This window comes from Poecile atricapillus, chromosome Z, assembly GCF_030490865.1.
Source record: "Poecile atricapillus isolate bPoeAtr1 chromosome Z, bPoeAtr1.hap1, whole genome shotgun sequence".
Lineage (NCBI taxonomy): Eukaryota > Metazoa > Chordata > Aves > Passeriformes > Paridae > Poecile > Poecile atricapillus.
Window position 1 is genome coordinate 54050133 of NC_081289.1, and position 24617 is coordinate 54074749.

Below are 24617 nucleotides of genomic sequence, written 5' to 3' on the forward strand. Positions count from 1 at the left end.
TTTTTTTCTAAAACCAGTATTTAGCTCAAGAAAGAGTTAGTGTAGGAACATGGGTCAAGCACAAAGCACACACCAGGCACAAAACTCCATTCATAATGCCAAGATCACTATTATCAATACTGTACTGTATTGCATTTACAATTTTTATACTGTAAAATGTTTATATTAATATATATATAATTATTATATGAATAAAACGATATATTCATATATTCATATATTAATATATTACAATATATTGAATATCTATTGAATAAAAAGAGATTAGAAAGGATTGGCCAAATGACTATTATTAAGGTTTTATGTTATAAAGACTACTATTTGAAACCAGTGGTTTCTACACTTCTCCTGGACTGCAATTGCTCTTTCTTCTAGTGGTCAGTGTCCTCCTGTCCCTGAACACATAGCAAGTACAATTGATACAGATAATATACATCACTAGCAGTGTCACTGATGTTAATGAGTCTTAGGATAAACCAGTGACATTAATACAGAGCATGACTGGAACATCTGATTTGAGCATAAACATCTAATTTTGTTACAAACTTAGCCTGATCTTCATTACCTCACCACTAACCAAGTAAACAAAATAATTGCATTCATTCCTAATGAAACTAAATGAGATGTAAAATACTCAAAAATTATATCCTAGAAGGACTCCTCTAAATTATTAAGAAAGCAATTCTAATAATTATGTTGAATCTCATGTTGCATTTTTGCACCAGAATAAATTCACTTATTCCACACTTGCAATTAGCTCAAGATGGCCTAAAAATGGCTATTGAACAGATATTGTTATCACTAGGGAGAGCAGAAGAAAAAAGATTTACCACCTAACTGTGAGATTATCCTGCTTCACCACTGTGGTAAGATCACAATGAAAGAGAAATACAGTCTTGGGCAAGTACCAATTACATTGAACAAGACATTAAGGAAATGCAGTTCTGGTCATCTGGGCTGAAATGATGGATTTTGATCAGAAATGGAAAAGAAAGGAGTTTGTTTTTGTTGTGTTTGTCTGAAAGACATCATAAGCCTAATAAAATGAATGATGAAAAAGAGGATCAGAAATATTCACACACAGGTGAAGGGGGAAAACAGCGTTCCCAAAGTGGAAACACTTGGGGAGGAGAGGACCAGCCTTTGACCAGGGATGATGCCAGCAGAAGAATAAATGAGTCATGATAAGTGATTTAACCTAGACATTTTAAAGTTTTCAGTCATTGTGGGACTAATGATCAGGAACAGTTTTTTTCCATAGAATTAGCATGTTTAGGAGGAAAAAGAGTATGAAAACTGTAAATACACCTTTGAGTATGGCACATTTCCAATTGACGTTTCATGGCAGGAATGACTAAAAATGTGGGCTATATTAGACTGAATCAACCCCAATTTAATGTTTTCATAAAACTCATCATGCTGTTTACTAGTTTACATTGAAACTATTTGACCAGCTAAAATATACAGATTGCCCTTAATGTTTCTAGCTATTTGCAATATTTTAAAAAACATTATTTTCCTAGAAGATTTGTTCATAAGAAAAGGTGGCAGAGAATTACACTCAGTCTATATACTTGGACAAATCTGTTTATTCATTTATTTATTTATTTATTTAGTCTACTTATTCACAGAATAAATCAGTACATGTAATTTCTTTTGCCTGATATAGACTTCCCTACTTTTCACTTAAACTTCATCTAAACCTTCATTTTCCATGTGTAAGTTACCACACCAGCTAGCCATTTTTCTCTTTAACTAAAGACCTGTCAAATTCTTGGGAATGTGTCTTATGGATATCCACCATTAACAAGGGACTATGAAGTAATTTGAGAAATAAAGAATGAAATATTAACTTTTCTTTTTTTAAAAAAACCAAGCAAGTAGTGTATACGAAGTATGAGTAGCAATAAATTCTTATTTGGAAATTTCAGAAACTCCAAAACACCTGAGCCAAATACTGTGCTTGTCTTTGTAAGCATAAAGGAATTACAGGAATGGAAATCTGTGCTGTCAGTTTTCATTATACTCCTGATGTCTTTCTTCCCACAATTACTGAAGGTTGTTAAGATGTGTTTACACTGTTCAAACTAACAAGTTGCAGCAGGAGTCGAGTCAGTAAATATGCTGCTTGACATCTTTTAGAAAATAAACAGAAAAAGCCATCAATCATCTGTTTCCAGCTTCACATCCTGCCAAAATGAAAAAGCAAACCAGGCTTTGCAAATAATGGATGCTTTCTCAAGTATGCATTACCAGTGAGTCACATAGGTACCGAGAAAACATTGTTAAATGAGCTAAGTTAACTGAGTGAACCGCTACTGAAATGAAAAAGTGACTGCTTCATGAACCAACTGAGCCTCAGGCCACAGGGGGCTGTCAGATCATCCAGTCTCACCTCCTGCATCACACAGGTCAGGGGACTTCTCCCCAGTCCTCCTTTTTGAGACTATCAGGATGTCTAAAACCTAACAACAGTGGGTCTAAAACCTACCTTAAGCTTGCTTTCCACAAGAGAGTTTATCCTTGAAATGCACAATTCACCTGTCTCATTTTCTCCCCAGCATGTAAGCTGTTAAACATGTGTGATTAATTTCTCATTGACATTTCCTGAGCACAGGAATCTGCTGATTAAAAAAGTATTTTTTTCCTGGTTATGAATACAATGCAACTAGGAGACTCCTGTCTCTGGCCTGCCAGTCTCCCCCTCAGTGACACAGTATATATCCCTTATTTTTTATCCCTTGCTTTCCTTGATATGTATTTCATCCTTCTCCCTTTTCTTCAAACAAGCATGTCCAGAACCAGAGCCTCAGCAAAGCCAACCTGTCTCCAGGCAGAGGTATTGGAAAAAAGGTAAGTATGCTGAGAAGCTCCCAAGTTCCCAGCCTCAGTGGGCTTACAGAAAAGCAGGACACAAGATATATTGATAATACAGACACATCAAAATTTGAGCTTTATGGAGACAACTCTGCTCCAGAAGGACCCATTCATTTGGTCTTTTTAACATGTGAAACCTGCAAGATTACTTGAAGCTGATATGTTACTAAACCCAAACTGACTCTGAAGAGTTAACCCCAAACTGGCATAATCTAGCCACAGATAACTTAGATTTGACTGTGCTAAATTTTTGTGCAATTTCTCACAGAATTAATTCTGCATGAAAAAGTAAGGAGGTAGATCTGGAAGGACAGTCTATATTTGTATGTTAAAAAAAAAAAAATAGCCTTATACAAATAGTGGAATTTAGCTTTAATTATGAAGCTGAAACCAGTCTTTCCATAATTGCTTTCTACGATTTCAATAGCATTTTAAATTCTAGGGGAAAAAATAGAATTAATTACTATTATTAGCTAGGTACAGAAAGACTATGAGATCTGTAAAAAGTTAGAGTTTACATCTACTACTCCATGACCTACCATTTTATTCTGTCAAGCTACAATATTTTCCAGTTTTTAAAATTTATCATAGTATTCAATGGAATTACCTTAATGGGGCAATCACAGGTTCTTTGTGTTGTTTCTTTTTTTTCAAAAAAGGGAATCTTGGTTCATTGAAATACAGAAATAAAATCAAAAAGGTAAAAGCAGAAAAAAAAAAATCTCTTTTTTTTTCCAGCTGATCATCAAAGCACTTAATATACGATTTTTTTTTGTATTCTGATTTTGGCAACACAGATACAAGCAGTTGGTATTTTCCTTTCTTTCTTCACTTCTAATTTCACTTCAAAGGGGGAAAGAACTAATATTCTCAGCACTTCCTGATACTGTAGAATAAAACTCAGAGATAATAAACATGCCAAACTGCAAGGTTTCATGAATAAAGAGAACTGAATTGACGAATAACTCACTATCATATGGAGGGAAAACTGGCATTTGAAAATACAGACTTAGTAAAAAGTATTTTTAAAAAAACAGAATATTTTATGACTCTAAATTTCAGAGCCTTACTGAAAAATGACAACAAGAAATCTAATGCTGGCAGGCAAGGGGAAGGGAAAAGAGATGTTGAAAATTATTAACTGAAATGAAATTTGAAGAAATTACTAATTGAGGACATAAACCAAACAGAAAGTAGAAAAAAAATGTAACAGAGATTTGCAAAGGTAAGTTGGACTTGTAATTTCCTAAATAGGATATTTTTATATAAAAGAAATTCAGTAGATCTCATCTACTCTAACTTTAATAAAGCATTTGATGCTTTGCCTCATGGGAAAACTACCAGTTGAGCTGAAGAAAATGAGGATTAAAAAAGAAACAGTGTGGGGTATAAAGAAGATGCCTCAAGTCAAAGGGAATAAGCAGTGATGAGAAGGTGCATAAAAATGATTCTTCAGAGATTCCTTGAAGATTCATCTTAGTTTCCTTAATATTTTCACCAGGGATTTTAGAATAAATATTAGGAGCATATGACAATGTGTAAAGCATAGGAAACAGACAGATGCAGTAACAAGAACTGGATGGGAGAAACATATTAAAATACCTTCAAAAGTTAAAGAAATACATATTAAATTATTTGAAGATGGGAAAATACATTTTGATACAAGAACAGCAATAAACATTTCCTATAATCTGGGAGTATGTCAAAATGATCAAAACTGTAGGACTGGGTTGAATTAACTTTTCACAGAAGAGCTGTGTGACACAACCATGATACAGACATCAGAACCCACGTTCCTTGACTATATTAGATAAAATGTTCCTGTTCTAACAGTACTGTGAGTGTCGTTCTAATTGGGAACGGCAGAAAGAACGACACGGACTCTCAAGGGAGTCAGAACAGGAGAGAATCTCTAGTTTATTGCTACAGCCATGTTATATAGACTAGTTCGTGAAGAGTACAGAAAGGAAACTCTTATTGGTTAGTAAAGTGCTACATTACCATCATTGGTCAGTGGGGTTCACCACCCCCTGACCTTCTCCTTCTCCTTTTCTGCAAGGAAAACACAGGAATCAGAAAAACAGCACCTGCAGGCTGTTTTGTGTCTTTGAGGATTGTTTTGAATCCTCCCATGAATTTCCCAGGCTAGCTTCTCAGGCAGGGCTGGCAGGCTATGGGCCTACAGCCTGCTCCAAAGCTAGCATCCACATGTGAGTACTGTGCAAGACATCTCATGGGGATGGCTTTGCACAGTTCTTGTCACCAATGTTCAAGAAGGTGGAATTCAAACTTTAATTTTAGAAATACTCCTGAAATTATAAAAATGAAGAGCAGGCAGCTACTCTGAGACAAGTTGATGAAAGCCTAGGTTGCATGAGTACTAAATAAACTCTTGTCTAAAAATGCATCATAAAGCATGGAGGAACTGGAGATGACAAAATGCTAATGAAGGATGAAACTACCCCTCCCTCATTTGGGATACAGGACAAGGTTGGCATGCTTATGTTTGGGAACTAATTTTACTGGAAGGTGATACACCTGCATAGCAAATAGGACTTGAAATTACCTTCCCATGGGTGAGTCAGGGGACTGAAAAGGGGAAGCACAGTGACAAAAACTGACTCAGCCCTAGTGTTAAAAGATGTAGGCATTTTTACAAAGGAGCATCAGGATGCATACCTAACAATCTGGGGATTCTTTTAGAGAACCTCTGGTCCAAAACTGAAACCAGGGATGTTTGCCCAAGTCCTCATTTCCATTTAGTTGCACAACAGAGACCAAGAAGGTGCTATGCTGCTGTGCAACCCACTTTCGTTTGTTCAGTGAAATGAACATGCATGGAGAGCTTTAATCAAGTCCTCTCCACGTACAATGACTCTCTCCACTTGCCTTCTCAGCTTCAATAATGTTTGTAGTGTTCTTCTTTTTAAGCCAGACAGATCCTTCTGAGCCTTGAGGGCATTTACATACTACCCTTCCTTTAGAAACTTGTGTGTAATGAGTATGTTAATGATCTGTGTCTTAAAACCCAGTAAACTTCTGAGTGTCTCCTGACCTTCTCTTGTATGGAGTTAACATTTATTCAGCCTTTGGCAGTCCTTCTGATAGAAGCAAATTTTGGCATGACAACTGATTTGTCTTTGAGCAATTGTACACCCCAGAGTAACTATTTGCTCCAATTTTAAAAGAATTGTTCTTATTCCTTTTATATAAACTGTTTGGAAGAAGAAGCCCAGTATACTGAGTTACTACAGCCTTTTAAAACTAGTGAGCTAAAAGACAACTGACTAATAATTCAAATCTTTACAATCTGTCTATTGCCTCAGAAATTAATATCCATAGAGAATGACAGATACTTCCCTGATTGCTTTCCAGACATTTACCACTTAAATCCCCTTTTATATCTGCACAGCAAGGTAATGCCCCTGTGCTGAAAAATGTAGTTGTGTATAAGTTCCTGTCTTTTCTCAGGCAATAGCAGCAGCAATAGCAGAACTAATTATTCCTCTGCCATTCAGATTTCTAATAAATTTAATAGGGAAAAACATTAATTTCTGAGAAGGAATAAAGAATGCATTTTATTACTCTGCGTGTATGGATGTGTATAAGTGAAAAAAAAAAAGTCTGTGTAAGGAAGGCCATCTTTTTTGAGGGACAGAAAACAGAAGCATGCAAATTTCTATAGGCCCTTCATAGGAAGTATGCAAAATGCATATGAAGAATACTGCTTGTCTCTGGCCTCACAATCTGGCAGGTCCGTTTATGTTCAACATTATCTATAGGAAGAGCTAATGTAAGTTAAATACTGAATAAGACAGGAATACATGCCATACATAAAACGATTTAGAAAGTACTTTCAGGTAGTGCCGTCTCAAAGACAGCATATGCTGAAGTGAAAATGGGTCATACTTAGAAAGAGATTTTCATGTACTGATGCTGTGATTCATATCCTTGACAAATTATAAACCCTTGCTGCAAACTACCAGGGCATTATATGACAGTTCTTAGATATAGCTCAAAATTACAGCAGTAGGTTTCCTGCTCCTCTCCTCATAATGGTAATTGAACAGATTAGCTACTCCATAAGAAATTCAGCTGCACATGTAATAAGGAATGACATGCTGAACCTTGTGTAATTGCCATGGCAAAAGTAATTTTTGTTAAAAAAATCTATTCTATATTCATATCAATGATGGGGGAGGCTCAATAAAATGTCATCCTGACTGTAAATAAATACTGTTGATGGAAATGCTGCTTATACCACCATGTTTGCCATTAAGAAAGTAACCACTGTCTTTGGGAAAACATTCAGAGTCTTGTTCAACTGAGACTGTGAAAATGAGAGCACTTGGGGAATAGATCAGGGAACCTGGCAACCACACTGCTGAGAAAGGGTTCTCACAACAAAAAGAATCTGCATATTCACCTCTGTATTACCTGACAGGGACACTCCTGAAATTCAAGATTCATTACCAGTATATAGTGCACAAGTAAAAGGGTAAAGAACAGTTGTCTAGAAATAGGTTTTCTTATTTTCCACAAAAATAAAATATATGGTATTTGAGCTAAGCATATTGTACATCAAGTTCATTATGTTATCTGTAGGAATCCAGCAAGAGAAAAAAACAGGAGTAGGATTTGGCCCTAAAATGTCATTGTATTGGGATATGTCTCAATGGCTTTGTCTTTTGCATCAGAGAAATGTGTTCAATGCTACACAAAATTCCAGTGGACCCATTCTATCTGTTCCTTTCAATAAAATTATTTTTTTTCTGAGTTTCTGATTAATTTTCAATTGCATTTTTAGTTAGAATTGGTATTTAATTAAGCAACTAAATTATAAACATAGCCTATAAACCTCTATCTTCAGCTAACTCACACAGTGAATTTCCACTTACTCACTGTAGGTGATAGGCTTTCCTCTCATCCATTCTTTAATCTAGTTATTTGCCAGGTCACTTAAGGGACAACTTTGCTATCCTGTCTTAAGAAGGGCAATGGTTTCTTTCAAATCATGGAGAAACCTAATGTAAAATGACTAAAACCAGGTACAGTAATTTTATTTATTTATTTATTCATTTATTTCTGTGCCTGTAACTGTCATCCATGCTTAATGGTTTTGGGTTTCCCACATAAAGAGATTGAGAAAACCGAAGATTAGCAAGTTCCTGGCACAAGGAAGATTTGCACTTGAGGTGATACACATTGCATAGAAGTGTATGCATTGTATAAAAGTGCACATGTGAAGTTTTAGAGTGTAGAGGTAAAAGGAAAAAAATCTCTAAAAATTCACTAATAATTTTCAATTAATTGTTTCTGAATTTCTAATTTCAAGAGACATTTTCTTTAATACCTAGATGCATAAAAATATTAAACAGAATATTTGTGCTATCTAGCTTTAGGTATCTTAGCTAGAAGGGAAACTGTCTTTAGGGTGTTTTGTATTTGATGCTGTGAGATTGGCCTTTCACAGAGAAATTGCTGAAGGACCTCCAGAGCAATTGGAGTGCCCTGCCTAAGGAACCTCTCCCTGTTGATCAGAGGGGTCAGCAGATCATCTGAGCCATGTGAGCTCCCATCAACTCATCCTAACAAATTGTGGCATGAATATCCATTCCACCAGCACATTGCCTATTCCCTTATTTATAAATTCCAAACAGATCTCCTATTTACAGGGCATTTAAAACTTTTAGGCAAAAACCAGCGTAAATCTCGGAAATCAGTGGAATTTTCTGACACTTCAGTTATGGACACAGTTGCTAAAGAAAGTAGTTTTAATAATTTGCTAGTAATTTTCAAGCCCCTCATTGACAAGGATCTCTTCTTTGAACTACATTCATGCAGCTTTGTAGTCATCACACCAGTCTGTCTTTCCAGATGGAAAAGTAGTTCATTGAAAGACTACTACCAGCTCAACGCCCCTTCCCATAACTGTGGTTGATATTGTTTGTGAAACCACACAAAGCACCACAATCCATCTTCCTTTGGGTGTCTATGTCAGGTAAGACAAAGCAGTGCACAGCTCTGTTTCACAGCACAGATGTGCACAGTCCCTCATACTTCTGTGCAGCCAGTTCTACTCAGCTGCAAAGAATAATTCAGCTGTGCTCGTTGCATGATGATCTTTAAATATTGGGATATAAGAACTCAAAACCCCCTCCCTGTACTATTGGAGAATATAGACCATAGTATCTTCATGAAATCAGGAACACAAAGAACCATCATCCTCGTAACCCACAGGTATAACTAGAAAAAGAAACATATCTCTAAACAAAGCCATATCAGAGAAATGCAAAACCAGCTTTACAAAATTATTTTTCCTAGCAAGACCTTCATTAATAAATTGAGCAATCCTGTTACAAAACAGATACAATTTTTGCAGAGGACTATGAAATTATATTTCTCTCAATACACAAACTGTTTTTGAATTTAATAAAATTAAACTTTTCTACCTCATACCCCTTTAACAGAAAATACACCTCAATCATATTCCAAAACAGAAAATTACCTAAACTGCTAATAAACAGGTACATCATAATTAAGTATCAGTGTAAAAACATGGGCTAAACTACACCAAAATTAATTTTAATATTCACAAGTGTTCTGATCAATATCTTCATATTGTTCAAATCAAGGAAAAAATAACAGTCACAAAACACATCTGTAATACATGCAGACATGCACACAAATAGTAATCACCTGAGTCCTTTTCCACTGTTGCTAAATAAAAAAAAAATAGGAAAAGAAAAACATCGTTACAAAATATATATATATATAGAATACATACAGAATACATGAAAATTCTCATGCAACCAGAGAAGAATAAATACCACATAAGGAGTTAACAGCTTCTTAAAATCTTGAGTACATCACACAAGTCAAGGGTTTTTTCATGTGAGGGAGAAATGGTGCACGTTTCTGAGTAATACATTTGCATTTACTAGCCCTATATAAATAGGCTTTATTTCAAGTTCAGGCACTGAACTTGCATCCATATTGTGCCTGGGAATTCAGAAACATATATGACATTAAATGAATATAAGAAACTAAGAATATGAGAATATTATTTGTACTAGAATCTTCTTTGTATCTCTACTTTTTAGGTATTTGTTATTGGTCTATAGCTGAAATTATCTTCTAATATTTACATTTTGACTGACTAATAGGATGTTGTTCACTAAAAAAAATAGAAAAAGGACAAAAATCTCCTAAATATATACTAGTCACATTTGAGGACATCAGTAATATAAAGATACAGACTCTATGCTTTCTGTACCCAATTTGAGGAGTAAGCATTTAATGCAAACACTAACATAAATTACTTTCAAGAGAAGAATGTCCAAGCACAGATACAATAATGCTGCTATAAACCTAAAGAAGCAGAATGAAACCTATTGCTGAAAAATATTACATTTATATTGGTACAAAAGTAGGATGCTTGTAATGACCACAGTATCAAAAGATACCAATACAGGTCTCATTGCTACTGAAATCCAGTACATGGAATTTTCTGATGTTACAATGCTGCAGTCCTTCACTTTCAACAGTACTTTATTCTCAGAAAAGTACTTCACCTAATTGTCTTTATATATGCAATGATGTACTGTGCTTTCAGTTTACAACTATGTGAGTGTGAAACTACTCAAATAAATCTAGCTGTGTTCCAACCAAAAGGCAATAAATAGAAAAAGGATAACTGCAAGTTGAAATATGGGAGTCAGTTTCATGTGCTTTTCCAGCTTACTCAGTGTTAACAGTGTGAATATCCTAAAGTGCAAACTTTGCTACTTCAGGGGAAGTCTCACAATTCTTTAGGATACAGTAAACAATCTTGGGAAAAGTTGCATTTACATCGTGGCAAAAAACTTTCCAATCTATTTTTTTGTCAGTGTGTTCAGGTATCTTTTGCAAACTTTTGTAATATTATAAAAATGTTTCTATTTTTATATTAATTTTTTCAACAGGTTTGATATGTGACTTAAAAATTGAACATTAACATTTCCCTTTATGAATACAGAAATATGAAAACTAAGGAAAACACTTTTTTTTTCTTTTCATTTTCCAGAATAGATTTAATATTCATCCTTTTTTTCTTTAACACAACACGATATCATAATTAATTATGATAAACTGGTTACTAGGATGGTTTCATGTTGTTACTTCCATGATATAATACAGGTTGCTATAGTGATGAGATGGATCTTTTGTTAATCACTTGTGAGATCAGTTAACTCATGTTTTTCTGAGAATTCGAGCAGAGATAAAAATGGGAAAAAAGTTGGCTTTATAATATTGCTAAATATATGAGGCTTCTTCAATTTGCTCCTTAGCTGGCTCTGTTTCTTCTGGTGTATTGCTAGAAATACATGCTATTAAAAAAAATAACGTGAATAAATCTGTAGTTTTTAAAAACAGAATTAATCCTTCAATATTTTCCTAAGATTAGCTCCAAAAATCCAGTGCATACAGCTTTCTGTTCTTGAATACATCTAGACAGGAGTATCTCTAGCTTTTTTGTTCTTTATGGAGAGTAAAAGTCTGTCTTGACAAGGGATTTGACTATTATGACTTCCTTTTTGTTCTACATAATGTTTACAAATAATAAATGATATTGTGCATCCTGGCCATTTTTTTTAGCAAAATTTCAGTTCATTTGACAATATACTTTGTAGAATATACCAAACTTTCAGAAAAACTACTGATTACCTTCAAACCTAATATTTTGTCCCCTTAATTCATTCAATCAGGATGTAATTAAGGTTTTAATAATCAGATTATTATACAACTGATAACACAGCTGCAAAAATAAATAGCATCTATTTGTCTGCCTAATAAATAGTTCAGAAAAGAATCTATACAGTTTTCAAATTTCAAGGCAACGATACTGCTGTTAAGAATTTCCTGTCAATAGTTTAATCACTAGAAATAGCTAGAGAAATAAAAAATAACCCATAAACAACCTCTTAAATTTATGAAGAATTCAAAAGTAAGAACAAAGGGCAACTTAAATTAGGAAGTCCTAGTCTTTCATTCAAACAGGGTCCCAGGAGGCATATTAAAGCAATGAATAGGAAACAGCTCCACAGTTCACCAGCTGAGATTTTAATGAGACATTTCCCCTTGCTGTGGAAGGGGTTTGTTCTGGAAAGGGAAAAGGCTGCTCACGGAATATGCAGTTAATAGGCATTGTTGGCTTTTACAGCCACTTCGGCACTTGATTGCTGTACTAACCTTCTATTTTGGCATATTCTGTAAGTCGAGTGTAATTGATCAAGGCAGCCTTCTCCAGACATTTTCTAACCACTTTCTTCACCTCTTCTGCTGGTATGGGAGTGGCAATATCTTTCATTAAAACCTGTGTCAGAGACAATTATACCACTTCATTACAGTTATTACCCAAACCCCAGAGGAAAAGGATAGAAGTATCTTAAAGTTATGACAGATCTGATAACGGTTAAAGGCAGAAGTCAAAAAGGAACTATTTAATCTGCTGGGCTGGATCTTTGTCTTTGAAGGTTTCTGTCCAGCCCTGATTTGATTGCCTGTACAGTATTTATCCCTCCTGTTGGGCAACTTGCAGCATGCCAGTTAGTCTTTGGGTGACATTGAGACCAGGGGAACAAGAGCATTCCATGGATGAGCTGGACCATGGTTACCACTAAAGATGTGATTGTGGAAATTGGCTTGGTTCTCACCTGTGGAAAAGCTTCCACCACTGCAGAACCATGAACTCTTCAACAGGGTGAAGTTATTCAAATTCAACATGTCCTTGCTGTGAATAAAATGTCATCTATATAGTGGGCAGGGAAAACATTGAACTTCCAGGAGAATACTTTATTATGGACAAGTAGAAGAACAGTCCATATGGATGTTTTCAAAACATGTGAGTACCTCACCTATTGCAAATGAGTTAAACCAAGAATCCATACCGCTTTCTATGAACGAACTCTGGGTTACTATATTAGAAAAAAAACCCCAAAAAAACATTGATAATTCACATGCATTTTTACTTTAATTCTACACTCCATTAACTTTCAACAGGTAAGTATAAACAAAACTCAGTATGTTTTTATTACATTTTTAAGTAAATAATAAAATTTCATATAACTCACAACCTTAAAAAATGCTTCTCAAGTGGATCCCTGGACACCTATAGATCTAAAAGTTACTGTTAAAAGGAGGGACCAAGAGTTACAGTCTGGGGAAGGACTTGGTAGAAAAGAAACAGGTTCAGCAACAGAGAAGATATTAATAAGGAAGACATTGCTGAGAAGCAGACTTCAAGAATACCTGCACACAAAATGACTTCTCTGTGTTTACTTGCTTTTTCAAATTAATAGCTTCTGGGTTATCAACAAGTGAATTTACAGTATTCAAAACCTTTTGTCCTTGGTCTGATATTTTTTCACATTTTTCAAAGAGAGGTAAAATAGAATGATTCTAACCCATTCTGAATCCACAAATGTAGGAAAGCACATTTATTCCCAGTCCAGACTGACAGTGGTGCTGCTCGAGCACCAGTTAGAGCACCACTGCCATTTGTGACGGCAGGAATGGGGAGAGGAAATGGATGTTTCAAAAAGCACAAGGGAGCCTACAGAGCACTACAATCACTGAGATGGTAAGTGAAATAAAACATATATGCCTAGACTCCCTATGTGTTTTCTGAACATGGCAGAGGTTTTCTAAGAGACAATCTCTATCCATTAAGTGTTCTGCACTGCTGAATAACTAATATTTGCCAGGACCAAAACTCTCAGATTTTGGCAAAGCAACAGAGCCTGGGACCTAAACTTTTTTTGAATTCATACCTTCATCAGACTCCTGCTGATAGAATTATTTTGGAATCTCTGGTGGAATTTAAAATCCTTTTTCCACAGAGATTTCTGAGATGCCTTTATCATTATGAGGTATTCTCCTTTCCTGTCAATACAAGAGGATTTGCAGGGCAGGAGTTTATATTTATAGCTACCCATGTCAGATTTGCTGTGTATAGCTTTTGTTTCTTAAATTGACTAAGATTATGCATTTATAGAATATTATTTGAATATTAGAGAAGTTTTTTAATATTACATATGAGTATATTAGCATCATAGAAGGCATAAGCAGCAGGAAAGGGGGGCTGTAGAGTGGACTTGTACTGCTTTAGAGGTAATGCTGCGTAAGTGTTAAATAAAAAAGGAGCAGAGTGACTGCAATTCAGTGGCTTGAAGTGAAAGTCTGGTAAATAAGCCCTACAGAAAACAGCTGTTTGCCTTCTGTGGAAGACAATGAGAGAAAAACAAAAACAACCATCATTCCAGTGAGCAGTTAGAACCAGCAGTAAAATACCTGAGAAGACATGAGTCTGATCAATGCAAAAGGAAAATAATCAGTAGTCATGCAGAACTTAAAAGTATGTTCTCAAACTTACCCTTTCAAGTAATGAAAGTGTGGCTTTTAAAGCTCCTTCAGGACGTCCAAAAGGGAAACAGTATCTTAAAAATTAAAAAGAAAAAAAAAAAGAAAAAAAAGGAGAAAGAAAAAAATAAGCGGAACATAAAATTATCAGAATTATAAAAGCTGCTTTATGAATTTAAGTTGTATCTGCATACAACTTGCATGAAATTATGTTAGCAGAAGACTCCCATATCCAAAGTACTAATAAAAGCAGAAAGCCTCTTCAGTAGTCTACTATGGAGTACATACATATCACAGCAGTATCAGCCCAGCATTTTAGGCCTAAGTGCAGAAAAAAACCATAAAACAAAGAAAGCATCACTTCCACATTATCAACTATGAAGGATATTTAAAGGTTTGTGATGAGTCTAATTGTCATCTTCCTGGAAAGAGGTACTATTGTACCTCTAGTCATTGTAACCATGACTGTAACTGGACCTGTGAAGCAGCATTCTGTATATTGTATTTCATTCTAAAATTGGATAAAGACAAGGAAAAAAAGTCATGTATTTTAATTTCTAGAGATAGAAATGCTGGTAGATATTCCATATTTTTTCTATCATTGGAAAAGCATTTTTCTTGAATTTTACCACCTACACTTAAACCATACCCACTCCTAAAATTATGTAAATTAAAAAGTGATTGCATTCATAGCTTTATTTTTCAATTTTGTCTGCTGAATGATGCAGTATCGCAGGCTAATGAGAATACAACGCTCAGGCAACTGTAACCTCTCTTAATCCTGTCTATAAAATCTTACTGGGATATCCCCAATTGGAAAAAGGATTTTTTACTTTGCTGAGATTATTTTTTTCTTATTATTACTCACCGAGAATGGTAGCCTCCTATTCTAATGTTTTCCACTAGTCAAATCTTTCCTAATGATAAAAGGATTCAGACCAGTGAATTTTAGATCTACATTTTGCTCAGCCAAAATAAAGCTTTATAAATGAGGTCAAAACAGGATTTCTTGCAGCGAGAATTCCAGTATTTGCTTTTATCTCTGTAAAGACTCGAGAGATAAAATTCACACAGCCAGACAAGAGGTTAAAGTCCAAGACCTTCATGATAGCTTTCTCAGAAATATTGTCTCTTCCACATTTGCTGCCTGAGAGGCTGGCAGAGATCTGAAGTCTCAGTGGGTAGACAAGGTGACAGGGAGGAAAGGTGTAAGTACCTTAAGAACTACTTTAGATGACAGCCACTAGCACAGGACAGGCTGACTGCATCTTAATCATAATGGAACCAGGCTGATAGCAGTGAAAATGAAAATTAAAAAGGCTATGGGGGAGTATTAAAACTGGAAGCTGTGGGTCAGTTGGCAGGCAAGGGAAAGCGTCTTTTTCAGATGGGTGTGACCTAGTCACTGAGGTGGACACAGCAAATGTTCAGAGCTGCTCTGAACAGGCAGGAAGAGACGTGCACTCTTCAGTTAAACTGTCCATGACAGCTGACCAGTGCACACAACACCAAGCAATGGAGAGAGGGCAAAGCTCGGAAAAGTATCAACACTCTGCAGAGGAAAAAAAAAGTGCTGATGATCGTTGAAAGTCTGTACCACCGATCCCCTAGTTAGAATGATCAGTGTGATTACAAAATGTTAAGCAAGATTAGAGGAGCTTCAAATTCAAGATTTCAACTCTAGGCATATACACTTTACTGATATCTCATTAGGACAAGGTATAATGACAATATTTTGGGACACAGGTTTGAATTGCTTCCTTGAAGAGCTAATTTAAGACCCACAAAAGAAGACTTTACTCTGGATTCAGTCTCAAATGTGAAGAGGACATAGTTTGAGAGGTGCAGAGCAGAAGAGGTGCTCTGTAGTAATAATCATAAGACAATACAATTTAATAATGTAGCAAAAGAGAACAGGCCAAAAGGAATTCAGTACATGTACATTTAGTATATGTATATACAATTTCAAGAACAGGATCTATGAAAAAAATTAAGAACTTGAAAAACAAAAGCAAAAACTTTAAAGATGTAATAAAAAAATAAAAAAAGGAAGAAACCTACAAGCAGCCTGAGGCAAAATTCAAACAAGTAGGAGCCAAATGCATGACACTATTAAGAAACCAAAGTGGCAACAAACAATCAAACGCCCTCTCTGTGATTCCATGAGGAAGATAAAGAGGTTACCATAGAGAATCTGGCCTTTAAAAATGATAAAACTTGTCTGAATATGGAGGGCATGAAAGTCTCTGAAATATTCTAGGAAATATAACAAATAAACAGCATGGATGCCCGAACTGACAATAAAAAGGACAGCAGAAGCAAGAAACCAGCCTAGGAGCTGGTGGGAGTACCTGATGACAAGGAATACAGGGAATTTAAGAACAGTAAGCCCAAAGCAGAGAAATTCAGTGTATACTCTGCATAAATCCTTACTGTTGAATGTAGTTTTCCAAATATTCTGCATTTCACAGTAATCATAATGATTTTGAAGGACTGAAATACAGAGTTGTTTTAATACCATGTTTTCCTAAGAAAGCAATCTGACAGCCAAGGTTATTCTTTGTTAATCAACAGTGGTGATCCTTACACACATCTTGAGTCAAGCCTTTATTTAAAATATTACTTCCAATCCTTTTTCAGGATGTCCTACATTGTGACTTGATATGCTTTATAAATTCACATTCTAAGGCATCATCTTTTTTCTTTCTTCCAGTATTATGCCATTACCCCTGTTTAAATCCAGACATTCCACCTATTTTTAAATTTTATTTCTAATATTTGTTCACAGTAAGAAATAGTAATTACTCCTCATCTGGCAGACCACAGTTTGTCTGCATTGATGAAACAGGATTTTAAGGCAAACCTTAGAGTCCTCTGAAGGATGAAGTCATTCATCTTTGAATGACACATTTAATTGCTCTCAAGGAGGAATTTCTAATCTCTTTAAATTTGCTCGAAACCACCAAGACTGAGGCAGAAGGATTCTGTGGTCACTGCTGCGGCCCAAGCTCATCAACACAACTCTAATGTGAGGGTTAGCAGACATGATGGGGATTTTTATGTGCTCCAACTCAAAAGATCATTTGGACTTTATTATACATTTTTCAATTAGCCTCATGCATGTAAAGGCCTGAAGGCAGGCAGCACTCTGTATCATTTCTCTTGCAAGAGCTCTTTATTCCCGTAGAAGGGAGGAAGGAGGAAAGGAAAGACTCTTGTCTTTCCCTGAAAGGAATACTCAAAGGAGAACCCTAGCTCTCTAGTTTAATACGGATATGAAGTCCCAAGTGAAGGCTGCTATGTCCTCTATGCTCAAAAAAATCCCCAATCTCCTGTGGTGCCACTGAATACTAGATATTTACCTCATCAAACCAGAGAGGCATTCGACAAACTCATTGTCAACCCTGCCAAACAAAAGTTCTGTTTCACAAAGAACTATTTGGAACTGGCTGTTATGATGCGAGACAGAGGCAAAAAATTCTATAAATACAGTCTAAAACTATTAGATTGGCAGAATAGTGGCAGATAGGTTGGTTTAGTGTGACAAAGTAACAGGTTTGGTGGTCTACCTGCAATTTTTACACTAAGTTTCATAAGCCATCAATTGCTACAGAATAGTAGGGAATCCCATGTTTTCTCTGTTTCTCGCACTCCTTCCCTAAACATCTTCTGCTGGTATTGACAGCCCTTAATATGACAAACTCTTTACTGAGCATGATGACCCTCAACTTAAAAAAGATAAACGTATCATGAACATTAGATATCAAGAAAAGTTTTAGCTGCCATCTATCAAAGATGTTCTCTACTCATATGATTTTACTGATCTGCAGTAATCCAGAAATAGTTATGGCACAGTTCCTTTCATTCAGAAAATTTTCTTGGTTAGAATTATACAATGCTTGAACTTTAAAAAAATCAACACAATCAAGGCCTATGATCTTGCATAATCTTTTCTATCGTATCTATCAACTCAAATATGACACAAATAAATTTCAAGTACAACCACTTGTTTAAATAATTTATTCCATATTTAAGCTATTCCTTTGCAAGCAGACCATTTTTTTTTTCAGTCCATTCATTCAAGACCAAAATTAAACACCACAATTTTTTTTCCAGAAAAAATGTAACATTAATTGAATAAATTATACACTCACCTGAAATGGCTTATTTGGTTTTCTAAAAGAGAGGAAAGTCTGTCCTTAATTTCCTCAAACCGTTCTTTCTCTTCCACAGATACTGTTCCAATTCCATCTGGCCTGTAATGTCAGATATTTAATAATCATTGATATCACTTCATGCTGATTTGTCTTTGGACAATGATGTTTATTTCTAAAGTTTTCACTTAACATGAGTGTTAACTCCCCTTTTGTCTTTCTCATTGCCTTAAAGGATAAACAGTTACTTGTGAATATAGTTAAAAACCAGGCTGCAACCAGACAAAGAAATTAACTTTTGAGCTGAACTTTTGAATTCAAGTCCTAAGTTTCTACATCATCTCAATATGAACACAAGTTAGCATATAATTCTCCCAAATCCTTTCAAAAGACAGTATCTTTCCTCAAGAAAATCAGTACTATTGTCACACTAGAGAGGCCTACACAAATCTTGCTAAATTTCATCTTCTTGAATTTTCTGCCTTGAGGCACAATATAGCCAAAAGTGATTATAAAGGTGGGAGGGAAACTACAGTGAGAAAAGCCACTGCAGGCAACACCTAGGAATCCTGCATGGTGAGGATAGAGTTTGATTCTCCATCCTGTATTGACAAATAGCATCATGTAATCAAGACTTCCATATAGGTGCAGCTTTAAAGATGCAAATAAAAAGTCTTAAAAAAAATAAAAAAGCACTGGCATTTTTTTAAATATCAAATTTAAGTCACAATAATTCAAAATAAGTTTATATTTAGTATGTTAAATGTACTTTTGGTCTAGAGTCTTAGCCTAAAGGTGTTACTAATGTATTTATATTGAAATGATGACAAAAGTAAAAAAAAAATTAGATACACAGTTTCCAAATATTATTTTTGCCATGCAGTCACAACTTCCCCACATACAGCATACTTGAAAAAGAAGTCTCTGAAATGTTCCTGTTACTTTCTTAACTTCCAGCTCCAAAGGTAACAAATCAGCTACTGCTTCTCACCTGAGTTTCTGAACCTCACATTATGTTTGGATCTGCCCTGTATCTTCTCCAGAGCCTCCAAAACTATCTCAGTGTTTCTAGAACTGAGAAAATTTTAGTAAAATAACATTAAGAAAGACAATATTCTTTCTTGGAACATTCTGAATGTTCCAAGAATCATTCTACGAGCATCTTTTTCCTAAATTGTTACTTTAACTTTCTGCACTATACTTAAATCTATGAGGGATAAATTGCTACCTGGTCATGACATAAACAATTCTCCTACCGTTTAAATCACTTATATTTGTGACCTGTCAAGTCAAGGTGGAAAGAATGCCTGATCTCCTTAAATTATTGTGATGACAACAATAAAAAATCAGATATGGAGGGGATGGGACTAGTCAGGCACATCAATACACCACTGTATAAATTTGATGTGAAAGAGCAAAAAAACTTATCTTCTCTCTTTTGATGGGTGCCAGGATACTTTACCTCAGCCTTCTGACAAATGGAATGAGCTCAAATTTAAGTAAAGTGCACTGTCTGATTTCATTGTCAGGAGAGATTGCGCTCTGGACCGATAAAGTAAATAGTTCTGTCATATTAAGCCTCGCTGAGGCATGTCATATATATGTCAGGAAAGACCTAGGGGTCCAGATAACAGTAAGTGAAAAAGGTGAGCCAGTAGGATGTCATATCTGTCATCCTGCACTAAGGCTAGGATCACTACGTACCAGGGCCCTGTCACATCACTGAGTTTGTTGTCTTAAGGAACCTTGTTGACAACAGCTAAAATTTTCAGAGCTGCTAAATATGTTTGTATAGAAGCAGATGTCCCAGAAGAAGGAGTACACAAAAAGGTGTTGGAAAACTATCACCTAAAGCACTGAAAAAACTCATCTCTTGAAAATATGCTTTTACAAAATAGCATGAAGTCTAAATCAAAATTTTGTTTCTTCTTGTTGCAAACTTTATTGCAACAAGAATATAAAAATGCATTTTTGCAACACAGTTCTGAGACATATCATGCTGGTGATTCTCCTTTAGGGAAGATATACCTACTATTGATTAGAAAAGAATCCATGGAAAAAAAGAATCTGTTTCTGAGATAAGCTGAAATAATAAAAATAGATAAATACTTCAAAATTCCCACTCATTTAAACGTCTGGATACTTTCTCTATATTTATTTTGAAGACTGATTAAAATAAATTTCACTGTTTTGATCTGGTTATTTTTATTGATGAATTCCTGTGCCAACAAGGAAAATCAGACTCATGCCGTCATTTAGTTTTCAATCGTTTAAATCATCCATAAACTATGCAAGAACTATTTTACAGTTAAAAGCAGTAACAAATGTGTCTTTCTTACTGTCTCAAACGTTATGGACTTGATTTTTTTCAATTCAAAACCAGTACTAATCTTTAATATTGCAGCCTGGGACCTCTCTTACAAGAAATCAGCCAAGAAAAGTGATGGACTCTCTTAAGAAGAGTTTTCATTTTAGCATCATTTCCTCAAGAAGATAATGGAGAGTGAATTTTGCTTTCCTCCACACTCTTTTTCTGTCTTATTGTTCACAACATTTTTTAGAATTAGAGAACTAGATGAAACAGAACACTCAAAGCTGGAGTAGCCTTCTCTCTGTCTCTCACATATATTAATTCACCATTTTTTGAGACCTCTGTCAATTGGATTTGGATTGGCTTGTCTTTTCTGCTTAGATCACAGTAACTGGCATAAATGTAATGTTGTCTGGTCAAAAGTCAAACTGTTCATAAGTCAAATTGTTTAATTCACTCAGACTTAAATATCAGAAGAGATTTGAAATTAATACCTCATGAATTAAAGCTAGTAAATTCAAGTGGAAAATAACTGTTTAATCATAAACCACTTAAATAATGAACCAAAAGTAAAGATTGACCAGAATGTTAAAACTTATTTTACTGCAAAAATCTTGCAAGATTGTTGTCCTGAAAGCAGTTACTCTGGAGGAGCTGACTGATTTCAGTTTTCTTGTTGCAATGGACTGTTTTTCCACACTTGATATAATCCTTTATGGTTTGGAGCATCATTTAGAATTATTTTGTTCTCTAGAGGTCTTACAACTTGCAATAATTTTCAGAGGTCACTTGATGAATTGTAGGATTAAGATTACTGTGAAGACCTACAGCACATAAAATAAAACCGTATTCCAGTTCCAACGGGAATTAGATCTGAAGGACACTGGCTTGGCTGTGGATTGTTTCCAGCCCTCAACTTTGGAAACAGCTTCTCCTAGTGGCCTCTCAGAGAGTGAATTGTTACCTTAAGCAAGGCTGCTTTGTTAAGACAGCCTTGGAAATACTATCTCTACATGCCTGACTTTTTTCCTCTGGAGCATCATTGATACTGGTGTTTTCATCTTAACATATTTTTAAAATGATAAAAGTATTTTCAATGTGCTTTCCTCATTAAAAACATAGACCATCACTTTGGTGTGTCATGAAAACCAGGAATATAAGGAGAGTAATGCACAGATTTATATTCTAACCTACACAGGTATGAGCAGTAAGGCTGGCTGAAAAGAATTTGCAATCTTACCAGAGCAAGATGAGAAATTATTATAAAAAACAAAATAAAAGAAAAAAAATACTTCAGCTAAGGTCTTTAAGATATTTCTGTAGTAAACTACATTTCAAGGACATAGAAAAAAGAAAACCAAACTTAAAAGGCATCCATTCTTCCAGAAAAAAATTGTTTTAGAAGACTTCAGTGCTTACTAAAAACACTTGTTTTTATATTCAGCATGATGTACAATCAAATGAAAGAACAGTGACAAATTTCAAATTACCAAGAAAAAAGTTGTACTCCTTGTTTCTTAGAAAACCAAAGGTTAAATATTTTAGAATTTGATGTAGAATTTTTATTATCTCTTTATAGGACTTAGTATTTAAGAACTCAAATATCCAAATTTTTCTTTAAAATGTAACTGTATTAAGGCTTTTGCAGAGTCCATAGTTAATGTTGCAGAAATATAAGAACAATGATTTCCACTATCAGCTTATAACTGGACAGAGCAGACATCTTTTTATCACAGAAAATTAAGACAGAGCATTACCACATGACATTCAAACGCAGCTTTAACCAGCAGACGCTTGAAAACTGAGCATTTTGTTGTTTATAATAACTATTCTTCAAATATTCTGACATAAAACTGGCACAATAGAGCCTTCTGCTGTATGCAGTTCTCAGGCTGCTCCAACATCTGCTCACAGGTCATGCCTTTTTTCACAACAGAATGAAAAAGACCAATTCTGAAGGTCACTAAAACATATTAAGATCACAAATCAGATTAATTTTAATATTTTAATAATCTCTTATGCAGTTATATTTTAGGAGAGATTGATAAATGCCCTTCTACTGAAAAGCAAAGTGTGTACTAATATAATATTGTTTTACCCAATGCATAAGGGTAAGTAAAGGCAGTAATAAGTTGAAATTAATAACAAAATATTGTATAATTATATTATTAATTAATTAGGGATGGCAAGTGTATGTAATAACATTCCTTCACTGCCTAAGATGGCAAGTATAAAGGAGAAATTATCAATATATATACAACTTTAAAGTCAAGTGAGTGAGAGAATAAAATACCTGTTCCAGAAAAAACTTACAGAAGAGACAGAGCAATGTAATGATAATATTTTATTTATTATTTCAAAGTTCTTTGTCCCAGATTTGAAAGGGATGATTTCTCGAAACAGTCTTTTATGACTTGACACAAGGTGTAAAATTTCAATAGGCATTTCTTACCACAAAATGCTGAAAAATGAAAAGAAATATATGAATGCATAGCACTATCCAAAGTTTCCATTGTTTAACTTCTCTTTTGTGTCCCTTTATTCTACTCTAAGATATTTCCTACTCCAAGCACAACCAAAACAAGAAGCCTATCAGAGATTCTACATGGCCAAGTGATGGCAAGGACCTAAAAGTAGCTCTCAGAGAGGGCAAGGCTATTACAAAGATAGAAAATTATTTTTTTTGTACTGGTGTATTATTATGAAACAAATTATTATGAAGAAGACTTCTATGCTGGAACCCTTCTTTGTTCATAGCATAAGAATTCTTAATTTTCAGCAAAGTATGTTTTAAAAATGAAAGCAACTAAAAAAACCTCTTATGGAACAAATGAGAAAAACAGACAGCAGTAAGTTGCCAGCACCACCTGGGAACCTGAATTAGCTGTGGGTATGTGAAAGTTCTCATCAGGAACTGCCATCCCTCTGGGGAATGGGGGATCAGAATCAAAGTGGGAGAATAAAAATCTGAGAAAGTCTCCAAGGAGGCAAGGGAAATACAGGCCAGTAAATATTACATGCATCCCAGAAAATTAGAAGGAACTATAATATAAGGATATTTAAGGATAAAAGTAAGGAAATTTGGGTAAATATCATCTATTGTCAAGTATATGAGTATGGATGCTAACTCTGAAACAGAGTGCCTGTAGAAATTGCAGGCCACATAGCTTTCTCAGTCTTGCCTGAGAAAGTGGCCTGGGAAATCATGAGGAGGAATTAAAACAATCCTCAGAGACAGAAAACAGCCTTGCAGGTGCTGTTTGTCTGTTCCTTGTTTTCTTGCAAGAGAAGGTTGAGGGGTGGTGAACCCCACTTACCAATGATGGTGATGTGTTAGTTTACTAACCAATAAGAGTTTCTTTTCTGTACTTTCCACGTATCAGTCTATAAAAAAGAGCTGAGGCAATAAACCGAGAGAAATTCTCCTGATTGACCCCCAAGAGAGTCTGTGTCGTTCTTCCAGCCGTTCCTAATAGAGCGACATATGAGATACCTGGATTTCCAAAGCTCTTTTGACAGAGTCCCTAATCAAAGACTTTAAGGGCAATTAAACAGTGTCTGAGTAAAACTTTCTACATTTATGTTTAAATTTAGAGAGGTGACTACTGTGAAGGTATATCATCAGTAGAGTTCTGCAGAGATCTGTGGTGAGACTTGTGCTATTTTACAATATGTATAAATGACCTGGCTAACAGCTGAGAACTGAGGTCATAGAAAATGTAATTTTAATGATAGTTATGTGGCATAGTGTGGAATTCCAGAACAACCCCATGAAATCAGGTAGCAATACAACAGGAAATGATAAACATAAATAAATGTAAGGAAAACATAGTTATTACACAGAATGGGGATCCTGGTTTTATGATGGATAATTC

General features: G+C 35.1%; 1 protein-coding gene across 3 annotated transcripts in view; it reads right to left on the minus strand.

Moving 5' to 3' along the window:
* The window catches only part of LOC131573263 (calcium-dependent secretion activator 2-like), a 283517-nt gene that overhangs the window by 60812 nt on the left and 198088 nt on the right, over positions 1-24617 (minus strand). For all 3 annotated transcript variants that reach the window (XM_058827047.1, XM_058827048.1, XM_058827046.1), the window contains 3 exons: positions 18432-18533; positions 14291-14354; positions 12109-12232 (listed from right to left, as the gene is read on the minus strand). In XM_058827047.1, coding sequence (XP_058683030.1) covers positions 12109-12232; positions 14291-14354; positions 18432-18533 — 290 coding nt within the window. The remainder of the gene's footprint in view (positions 1-12108; positions 12233-14290; positions 14355-18431; positions 18534-24617) is intronic.